Source organism: Bidens hawaiensis, unplaced genomic scaffold (genome assembly GCF_021521415.1).
Source record: "Bidens hawaiensis isolate Kalapana, Puna unplaced genomic scaffold, B.hawaiensis_p1.1 tig00021031_1, whole genome shotgun sequence".
Lineage (NCBI taxonomy): Eukaryota > Viridiplantae > Streptophyta > Magnoliopsida > Asterales > Asteraceae > Bidens > Bidens hawaiensis.
In genome coordinates this window covers 159,550-170,753 of record NW_027493250.1, presented here as the reverse complement: position 1 = coordinate 170,753, position 11,204 = coordinate 159,550, and the positions used below count along the sequence as shown (strand labels likewise).

At 34.7% G+C, this 11,204-nt stretch overlaps 1 protein-coding gene across 1 annotated transcript; it reads right to left on the bottom strand.

The window, feature by feature from the left end:
* Nucleotides 1–1,079: 1,079 nt before the first annotated feature.
* Nucleotides 1,080–5,146, bottom strand: LOC143562529 (lysine histidine transporter-like 8). The gene is made up of 5 exons (XM_077050305.1): nucleotides 4,513–5,146; nucleotides 3,350–3,483; nucleotides 2,837–3,264; nucleotides 2,478–2,609; nucleotides 1,080–1,718 (listed from the first exon to the last, which is right to left on the bottom strand). Exons 1-5 carry the CDS (start codon nucleotides 4,890–4,892, stop codon nucleotides 1,233–1,235), a joined length of 1,560 nt encoding a protein of 519 aa, XP_076906420.1. The 5' UTR covers nucleotides 4,893–5,146; the 3' UTR covers nucleotides 1,080–1,232.
* Between the last annotated feature and the right edge of the window lie 6,058 nt (nucleotides 5,147–11,204).

The window sequence follows — 11,204 nt, the reverse complement described above, 5'->3', positions numbered from 1 at the left end:
CATGTATGTCATAAATATTATTTTTTATATATATTTAAAGGATTAAATTAACTATTTATACATATATAATATAAACATGTATTTTTACATAAATAATTTATAATATTAAATAAAATAACTAAAATAGATTAAAAGATCTATAAAATAATTAATAAATTTAAGTAATATACAATTATCAAAACAATAATGTTAATTAACATCAAATTCCCAATTTTCTTACGATCCGTCAATTAACTATATTTATTGTTTCCGCACTTATTCTTTATTAAGCTTTATCGTTAACGTTTGATATGTCGTCTTCATTCTTATTTTATTATTTCCGTTTGTTCGTTTGATAAGGTGAGTATCACACTCCCCTCTTTTACTAATTTTACATTGTTTTGGGGACATATGTGTTCTAATTATTTTATTATTATTTAATACTCAATTGTAAATGTTAGTCATGTGTGTATACCAATTTATGTCTATCATGTTATTTGCTTACTTGCTTTACTTGATACCCATTCGGAGAGGTCCATCATAATCACCGAATAGTATGATCATACGAACGTCGTAGTAGCCATCGTCCAGTTCATCTGGCCTCGTGTTTACCGACAACTTATTAACTTGCTTATTTGGTTAAATTGTTTATCGCACTTAATACAGTTTGCACGTTTTTATACATATTATATATTCACTTATCTGGTATTTTACTCACCCAACCTCGTGTTGACAAACTATTGTATTTTTAACGCATATGTGGGTCAACGTATGATATGATTATCAGGATTTGTTTGAAGAAACTTAGGTTTGCATGCAAGAGAAGGAGATAGAAGCTTTAAAATTTGGATTTTGTTTTATTTGTTTTTTCTATGGAATTTTGTACGTTGTTTATTTGAACCTTGTTGGAATATTTGAAATTTATTAATATATATTGTCATTTTAACTGTTGCATTATAGTACCTTGAGAGTTATAAGCAATCAGCTCACGACCCGACATATCCGCTTTAGGTTAGGGTGTGACATTTGAAGTAAAGACATCTTAACTTTGTGACCAAATGTTCATAGAAGAATAATCCAAAAATTCAAACTAAACTAACAAAATCAATTCAAATATTCCTTGTTTAGCTATAGAATTCCATAAGTTATACATATACGAACTTAAAACACAATGCAAACATAAAAAGCTTTTCGCTACTTAACATGATTGCTATATATATAATTTTCACCAAAACCACAAAAACATGCAATCTTTAACTAGGCTTGAAGAACTTAAGTTTCAACCCATTGTCAACAATGCTCCAAATCCCACCAATGCTAAACGCAACACTAAACGCCACGCCGAGCCACCCGAGTGACCAATTGAAGTACCAATTGTAGCTATACTTTGTGGGCTTCTTGATGAGCACCCACATAAAACATGGGTATGCAAATGTGATAGGAAGTGTTAGCCCTCCCAACAATCCGGCTAGGCTCGAGAGGAATGGTAGAGCCACCCCTATGAAGAAGTTGATGAACGAGTATACCACTCGAAACCCTGACCGCACCCAGACTGAGCATGGCTTGTTCGTGCGGTGGGTGTAGCTCGCTTCAAAGTTGTCAAAAACAGGCATGGAGTAGATCTGGTAGCTGCTCAAGCAACTGAAGACGACTAGTAGAAACGTTATTGCAAGCAACCATCTTGATATGTCATGTTTGTGGAAACCGAATAACGCGTTCAACATCCCACCTGGAGGCATCTACAAGATTGAAATTTGAAATCAGAAAGTATGATAAACTCTTGATGAAAGTATAACAAAGATGATTACAAAATAGACCTAATGTTATCTAATCATTGTGCATGAAACCAAAATAACCCACATAACTAAACCGATAACCAAAACATACGGTTTGAACGCGAAAACGAAAAAACTTACTCAAAAACCCAATTTATGGTTTGTTTTCGGTTTTGCATGCACCGAAAACGAAAAAACTTAATTGAACGCGAAAAAACCTTAGTGGCTTTTATAACCGAGCTGAAACAATAATTACCGAAAATCTCAACTTTTGTATAATGTGTTGGCTTATGAATTATGCTTCATTTAATTAATTTGAGTAATCTATAAGAAATTACTAAATGATATATCTCAAAAATCTTAGTTCCAAACGTTTAAAAATCAATTAATCATTAAATACAAAAAATGGAAAAAAAAAAGTTAGGCTTAGAGTTTTCTGCCATTCATTGTTTTTGTTCAATTTTTTTTTTGGGTCCAAAGTTATTATATTTAATGCTAAAATAACAAAACTGAAAAAATCAAAAACAACTGATTTTGCTAAAACCTAAAAACTGGATTTTCGGTTTGAGTTAAAAGACTGGCCCATGTGAACGCCTAATTTCTAATTATGATAAAGAGAATTACTAAAAATTTATGTACGTAACAAATCATGTCTAGTATTATCAAACAGAGGTTTTTATTAGTGTGATTAACCCAAAAAACTATACAAAGTTACAAGCTCACCAAATTTCCATAAGCCCAAAAGCCGCCAATGGCTACCGGGAACAAACACATGGCGATGAAGAAGTATGCAGCCTTGGCTCCTTTCCACATTGGCACGTGAGCAGGATGCTTGAACGTCGATGGCATTGTTGACTGCGAAAATGCAACAAAACACTCAGTAGCGTAAAGTTTGACTTTTGAGGTCAAACAATTATATTGCACATGCAGATTTTATATTCATTTCAGTACAACACAAACACAGGAGTCTTCCAAAGGTATACAACTTTATATGTGTTTTTACCTAGCATTAAACTTTTGAACAATATAATTTTGTTTTGAAGTTGACCAACAGACTTTCTGAACTTAAAAGTCAAACTTACCTGAATCTCAAGGACAAGATTGTGGCCTCTAAAGGCAAATGCTATAATACCAAGTGCATTGAAAGCCGAAAACACAGAAGCGGTCAATGAAGGTAACGCGACGGGTTCATAAGATATGTTAGCCGGTCGTTGTTGGCTAACCGATAGGAGCCAAACCATGGTTGAGTAAACAATCGCAGTTATAGCCCCAACGAGGGAGATCCCGGCTATTGAGTTGAGGTTTGGAAGCTGAGACAAAACAATGCTCAAAAAGGTAAAAACCAAATACCACTCGACTGTTGTTAACGGACTCGATGTGCAAACGGGCCCACAAACGGTCTCAAAGAAGAGTTTCATTGTTTCACCGCCTATAATAATCAAAGTGGTCGCGGTTCCTGCTGATAGGTACGCGGTTGGGAAGATTGAAAGCCATGCTCCTAATCGATTTCCTAAATAGTGAACGTTATTACGAGGTTCATTAATGTGAATGTGATAGATTTTAGTGACGGAAAACCGAATACTATAAATTCTTACCGAATGCTGCTTCAGAGAGCTCAACATATCGGTTGTATCGTTTGCCGGGGACTGCTTCATGAAGTTGAACCAAGATCCATAAGGTGTATAGTTGCCATATGTAGGCTATGGTTAATGAAATGATGCCCCAACTCCTGCATCATACATGCAGCACACCACATATTACAAGCGAACTTTATGTTCCCTTTTATTTTTATTTTTCTGAAACGACGGCGTATTTAGGTTTCGGTGACATGTCTCTTCATAGCTTAGCTATATATCCATAATCTACACCACAGACGAAGTTACGACCATCCATTGTTATTAGTATATATAATATATTGTTGTATGCTTCATCCTTCATAAAATATGACATATGAGCACACAAAGTTTTAAATAAAGTATGATTATTACAAATTTTATTTAGCATAATAATATCTGTTCTTTTTCTATGACAAACTTAGAGCATATTAAAATATGATCACTTACTACAACTTTAATATAGCTAGTTAATTTTACACGTTAATCGATCATTAAATGATGTTTTCGAGATCGTAATATACTATAATAGTAAGTTCAGTTTAAATAAAAAGCTAAATATAATTGAGCAATTGTGATACAACATATTAAAATAGTAATGATGATGAAATAGTATTATATAGGATAAAAATATGAAAAAGAAAGTTTATGCCAATTTTTCGGTCAAAACTATGATGTTAGATCATTTGATTTAAAGTTAAATTTGTGACTTTTCTTTTTCAAAAGTCAAAACCATGATGTTATATCATTTGTAACTTTATTCGACAAGATAAAGGGAATGATGTCTTTATGTGACGTATAAGACAACTTTCTTATGCCCAAAGTATGAACATATATAAATTGTAAAAATTATTAGACTTAAAGAAATTATGATAAAATGCATATGAAATACATATAGCAGTGTATAACATCTTGATTAAAAGCAAAATAATATAAAAATGCATATACCATGTTAAATCTATAACAATTAATCCAACATTAGAATACTTTCTAACTAATTCGTATCCATTTCACTAAAATAATAAAATTAATTAATACTTGTCAGCTGTGATGGTTATTATTAGTTAAGATGCGTCTCAACCAACTGGTTTGAGGCTCAAATAAGTGGTAAGTGCGGGTTAAAGTTAAAAAGGAAAAAAGGTTACCAGCCGAGAAAAGAAAACGCAACGGGCAAAAGAAGAGCTTGAAACCCGACACCGGCGTTAAGGTTATGAAACGCGGCATAATGCGCATTACCATTCCTAGACTCGGTGATCGGAAGCCAGGCATCTTGCGGGTTCAGTTTCGTCAAGTGCCCGACGTCCTCCAAGTACCCCTTCATATTCACCAGCACCCGCTTCATGGGCGTCCCGATGGGACTCAAAAACCTTGGCGATATAAACGACGTGGGCGTCCATCCCGCCGACGACTTCCCACCCTCCTTGGAATGCGACCGTTGGCCAGACGGGGTCTGTATTTCTGGCGTGGAATCGCTGGGCGTTGCCGGGATTGATATTAGCTCGGTTTCGGGTCGTTCGTGATCCATTAGAGACTATATTTGAGATTTGGGTTCGGAGTGAAGTGAATATATATATATAATAAGTTGGTGGCATGCAAAGGAGCATAAAGAATGTTTCGTGGGTGTGAAAGTTAGGGAAAGAAGATCCTGACCGTGGAGAGTGGGGAGGATCTCGAGATGATCATAATGGGAACAAGTGTGTGTCGGGAAAAAGTGAGAATGGAGTGGTTAGTATGTGAAAGTGATGATATGGAATTATGTAAGCGTGACTTTGGAGAATATAATAGTAATAACTAGTATTACTATTACTCCTATTATTGTTATCATTAGGCTGAGGGGTGTGGGGCTTCAACGGGGGCGCTAGAGCCTCTCCGCTCGCGCCCCTAGGCGCTAACACCACACAACCGGGGCGCTAGCGGGGCGCGAGCACGAAAAATCATGCAGGCGTGAGTGGAATAGCGGCAGAAGAGAGAGTAAAGTGGCATAGGGGAGTGTGCAAAGAGCCGTTGGACATATACAAAGAGCCGTTGGGCTCTTATTTAATTAAAAAAAAACGTTTTTTCATCTATAAAATACCCCATTTCACCCATATCAATCACCACAACTTCAAAATAAAACCCAAAATCAACCCATCTTCCCAACTTTTTTTAAAAAAAATGGCTGGAAATTGGTACCCAAACTTAGATTTAGATTATATTGACGACGATTTATGGTCGTCACCGCACCAACCGATGTTTTATTCGGAGCCGCAAGAATCATCCGGCTTTCAACCATCCAACACACAACCGTCTCCTAACTTTGTTGTTCCGGAGACACAAGAATCACACGGTGAAGCTACGGGACCAAAAAGACGCGTCCACCGGAAAAAACAACTTGCAACGGACGGGTCGGGACCGGCTTCGATTCCGAGGACGAAACAGAAAACCACTCTGTGGTCATCGGATGAGAAGGAAGTCTTGTGTCGGGCTTGGATAGTCATTTCTGAGGATCGGCGTTGCGGTAATTGTTTTAACGTTTTTAAAAATGATTTTTAATAAAAAAGTTAAATAAAAAAGTTAAATGGAAATCTAATTTATTTAATCATTTTGCAGCCGACTACCAAAAGAACAAGATTTTTTGGACAAAGGTTAGGGAGACGTTCTATACGCTCGTTGGGAGTACAGAGCGGAACGCCGATATGATTTCAGGTCGGTGGTCCGAAATCAGAAAATTTTTCGGCTTGTTTACTAATCTTTTCAACAGGAACAGCGGTCGTATGAGACCAAGTGGCAGTGATGATTTGGCGGTTTACAATTTCACGGTCGAAGAGTGGAAGTAGGAGTGTTTGCGGAGGTATGGGACGGTGAAGACGTGGGACGATTTAAAGTTGTGGGAGAGGTTGAAAAGGTGTTCCAAGTGGGTTGAGCTGGTGGCGCCGGACGTTGATGCGGAAGTACGGCCGAAACGGACTAAAACTAGTTCGTCTGGAGCGTATAGCACTTCAATCGGGTCGGATTGCCGCGTTGGATTCGACCTAAACATTGCGGAGGAGGAAACGTCTTCACCGCCGAGGAGGCGGCCATTGGGAAGGGACGCCAAGGGGAAAAAACCGGCTGAGGGGGAAGCCGTAAACATCGCCAATCTTGTTGAATCCCTCAATAAATTCAACAAAACCATGGAGGTGGTCTCTAATGACAAAAAGGAAAAAAGTCGAATGAAAGATTTGGACTTCCTTACTAGAGACTTCAGTAACCTAAATCCGGTCGATCAAATGCTAATGGAAAAGCAAAAGGAACGTATCCGAAAGAGGTTGATCGAAGAAGACCAAGCCGAAGAATAAGAATAATGTTTTTTTTAGTACTTTAATTTTTATTTTATTTTTAGATATTAATGTGTTTTTTTATTAATGTGTGTTTTTTTTAATAATTTATGAGTTTTTTTAATATTACGTTGTTTGAATATATTTATAAAAAAATAAAAAAAAAATTCGCTGGAGCCCCTGCTGGAGCCCCTCCACACCAGGGCCTGGGGCTCCAACGGGGGCTCCAACACCCCCTTATCCAGTTTCTCTCTCTGCCACACTTCATAATATTATTGGCTGGAGCCCCCACTAAAGCCCCCATTAGAGCCCCCCACACCCCTCAGCCTTAGAGTTAATTACTCGTATACCTACATACTAACTAATTGAGAGTTTTTTCCTAAAAGGATGTTCTGAGAAAAAGTATTTACTAGAATGGTTTTTCTATAAAAATATTTACCAATTTAGTATTTTTGGATTTCTCTCTCATAATATCATTGGATAGCCTATAAAAACAAACTATTTGAATATTTTTAAAAGTAAGATTTTATTTTAAATTAAATAATTATGTTCTTATTTTTCTTCTATTAAATAAACATGTTTTTAATATAATAATAACATAATATATATATATATATATATATATATATAATAACAAATGTAACATAAATTTTTTCTGATCTTTATAAATAAAAAATGAACAAATATTATCCTTATATAAATTTTTATGTCTATAAATTTTTTATTACGTGTATATTGTTTTGTCTTTTAGATATAATTATTGTAAAAAAAAATTAACCACCCATCTTGACGAGCCACGAGCTAGCTTAAGCTTTCAACAAGTCAAGTTTGAACTTGACTTGTCAACATGTTAAAATAAACGAGTCGAGTTAAGTTGGTTCGTTTTTAAGCTTAAGCCTGAGCCCTTGTTCAACTTGTGAACAATTCTTATCCGATCAAGTTTGCCATTGGCAAATTTATTTTTCTTTATCCGTTGAATTCAAATATGGTAATTCAAACAACAATTTCATGTGTAGCCTCATCAAGCTAAAACTTATATATTGCCATTGTCTAAAAATGTTATACCTTTTTATCTTATTATATAAAGTAATGCACTTATGTATATAAGAAAATGGTTTGCTAAAAAGTGAAATTATCACAAAGTATAATTTAAATCAAAATAAAGATTATATAAAAAGTGAAATTATAAAAATAATAAAAGTTACCAGATAATATGAAGAAAAAAAACCAAACATATGTATTATTTTTTTATAAGGCGTTTTAATACTAATAATGATATGACGAAAATTCTTCCAACGTACGAGACTTGCAAATTAAAAAAAAAAAAGAAAAGAAAAAAACATGCTTTAATAATACAACGAAAAAACTCTTTCAATATTGTGAAACATGCAAATTAAAAAAAATTTGTTTTCTTTTAAATTAAAAAAAATTGCAGGTGTATTTAATAAAAAAAGTTGTTTACAAAATATTAAAACTAGTTTCTTTTATTAAAATTAGAGGTTATCCAATTATATCAAGAGTGAGAAAAGCTAAAAACACTAAATTAGTAAATACTTTTAAATGAACACCATTCTAGTAAATACTTTTTCCCACAACACTCTTTTGGGAAAAAATTCAACTAATTGACGTTAAAAAGTTTTAAAAGAAATAATAATAAATATGTTAACAGATCAGTATAACTTCTTCATTTAGATTTTAGAGAGTTAATAAAGGGAGATAATTAAGACATAGCTCGATAATTAGTAGTTGGACTAGCTAATATCTCCATGAAATGGGTGCTAGATCACATGATCTTTACCGGCAAACAAAGGCGTTTGGTAAATGGTTCCATAAGATGCAAGTAGGCAACCAGAATAATAGGCATCAATTTGGTAGCTGTCCTACAACAGATTTCGCTCGTAAAGTCATTTTCAACACTTGTTAGGCTATGCGTAGTGGAGGGGCTACAAATTGGGGGGGCGAATTGTGACACGTAGCGCTCAGTCAGCAAAGAGCTGGAATTTGTTTTTAGGGTGTAATCACAGTATCTTTTTTTATTATTTTCTTTTTATAATTAAACTAATCAAATAAAAACCAATTTATTTAAATAATTAAATAAAAATGCATTAAAATTAAAAAGAAATACAAAAAAAATACATAACTAAAAATATAAAAAAAACATAACTAAAGAAAACAATAAAAAAAAACATAACTAAAAATAATACTAATATCTGTAATATTCGCGCATTTTTTGACGTCGTCGTTGAAACAATTATGCGGCTTCCTCGTGAAACCCCTCCGCTTTGAGGGATTCGTAGTCTTCTTTCATTTGACGTAATTCCAACGTCTGATTCAGCTTTTCTTGTTGTTTGTTGGATGATCGAAGGTCGTTTCCTATTTCCGTGGCATTTGTTTTCAAACGACCGACCAACTCGTTTAATTGTCTGATGTCTTCACCGGGCACCGTATAGAATCGTGTTGACGACGAACCTTCCCCCTTTGGTTCATCGGGTTCCATTGTAAGTTCACGTTCGGTTGGCTTTGCGAACCATACGTTTGACCGAAAGGAGGAAATTGGTGGTTCGGGTTGTTCTAGGATTCATTTTGCTAATTTTTTGTAAAATTTTGGGTATGAATTGTGTATAAAATGGATATAAAATGAAGAATAATGTGTATGTTTATATATATATATATATTGTTTTAATTGATTAATTTGTTTTTACTTTTAACCGTTGCAAACGGTCAAATTATTATATATATATAAAAGAGAAGTTTGGTGCCGCTGACCAAGTGGCGGCACCAAACTTGTCCATATCTTGATTTTCTTTTTTTTATTATTGGTAGCATAACGAACAAAACAAGAACCGATCTAACGTCAATTTTTGTTTATGTAACAAATTCAATCGGAACTCGTGTAAACTCACCGCATCAACGTCTAAGATTGACAATGCTAGGGTTTTGATGCCATTTGTTTTTTTTTGTTTTAGTTCCGGTACCATGACGAACATAACGAAAACCGACCGGATGCCAATTTTCCTTTTTATTTTTTGTTTTAGTTCCAGTACCGTAACGAACGAGAAAGAAACCGACCAACTTCGCGTAAAGTCAGTGCCTTTTATTTTACTTCCAGTACCACCGTAACAAAAACCGACCAACTACTATTTTTGTTTTAGTTCTGGCATCGTAAGAAACAGACTTAATTCACTTCGACTTATCATCTCAACGCTCATGATCGACAACCCTTGAGTTTACCATCACCCAAATTTTATCGACCTGTCCGTCGCAACGCGTAGGGTAAATTCTAGTTATTATAATATTATTATTATTTAAACAAAGCCGGCGAAAAAAGAACCCCGTCCTCGCCCCTTTTCACCCACATATCGCCGGGGGGGGGGGGGTGTTCCCCCTCCTTCTCGCCCTTTCTCCCCCATTTCGTCGCCCCACTACATGTAGTCTTAAGGCAAATTCAAAATCACAAATCTTCCGATCATAATGTGCCTTCGGTAGCAAATTTGGGTTGTAGACTCAAATAGACATCGAAAGATCAAGGATTCTACATAAATATAAGAAAACAATACAAGATTTCAAAGAAGAGCAACTCACATTTTCATGATCCAAGCATCAAAGAAGCTAAATCACAAGTGTCCACTTGCATTACAATCTATACCAGATTATACAACTCCAAATCATTATGCATAGGCGGCAAAGTGGAAATTGGACAGGGAAGGAGCATATAGATTCAGCGCAATCTATCAGATTTTAAGTGTTCAAGACGAGTACTAAAAATAATCATTCTAAAAAAGTTTCTCAAAAGATCAACGATAATTATAATACTTTATTATTAGGCCTAGAATTTATTAGATTGTCTAATACTCAATAGACATGTTCAAATATTTTTTTGGGCCCTTATTGTTTTCTTTTCAATCATTTTCAACTCAATTCATCAATTAAAATTAAAAAACAAACTTATATACATAATTTTTCTTTTAATATTTTGGGTCCTTACCAAGGTCGTGTGCCCTGAGTGTTGGCGAGCCCTGTATGGGATCTAAGATAGCCCTGCATATATATAAAACTCGCGCAACTAGAGGTGTTCTTCGGGTTTGTTTTTCGGGTTTCGGGTTTTTCGGGTCGAGTTCTTCGTGTTTCAAAGTTTTAAATCTTGACCTAAAACCCAACTCAAATCTCTCACGGGTTTTTCGGGTTCGGGTTTTGGTTTTTTCAGGATAGGTTAATCTGGTTTTGGGTATCATAGAAAAAAATTACAATGCTAAAATTAAAACAAAATATTTTTCTTTGCTCGTAACGCAAATAACCAAATAATAAACCAACATAACTGATAAAACAATTCAAAAGAAGAGTAAAACAAACTCCAACCATAATCGTCTTCAATCAATCATGATTTGGTTGTTCGATTACAGTTACTATTAGTCATAAACGAAAAACATAAATTAGCAATAAACTATCGATCCATAATTGGTCAAATGACAACAATGGATTAGGGCAACTTTAGTGGCTAAGGCTTAGCTTATTATACATTAAAATATATTTGGTTTTAAAAC

Bases quoted from the DNA above. Each gene is read 5' to 3' on its own strand.
- LOC143562529 (XM_077050305.1), bottom strand. From the start codon at position 4,892: ATGGATCACGAACGACCCGAAACCGAGCTAATATCAATCCCGGCAACG. The intron at 2,610-2,836 runs GTAAGTTTGACT...GCATTTTCGCAG, and splicing joins ATCTTGTCCTTGAGATTCAG to TCAACAATGCCATCGACGTT. The intron at 1,719-2,477 runs GTGAGCTTGTAA...TCAATCTTGTAG, and splicing joins TTTGGGCTTATGGAAATTTG to ATGCCTCCAGGTGGGATGTT.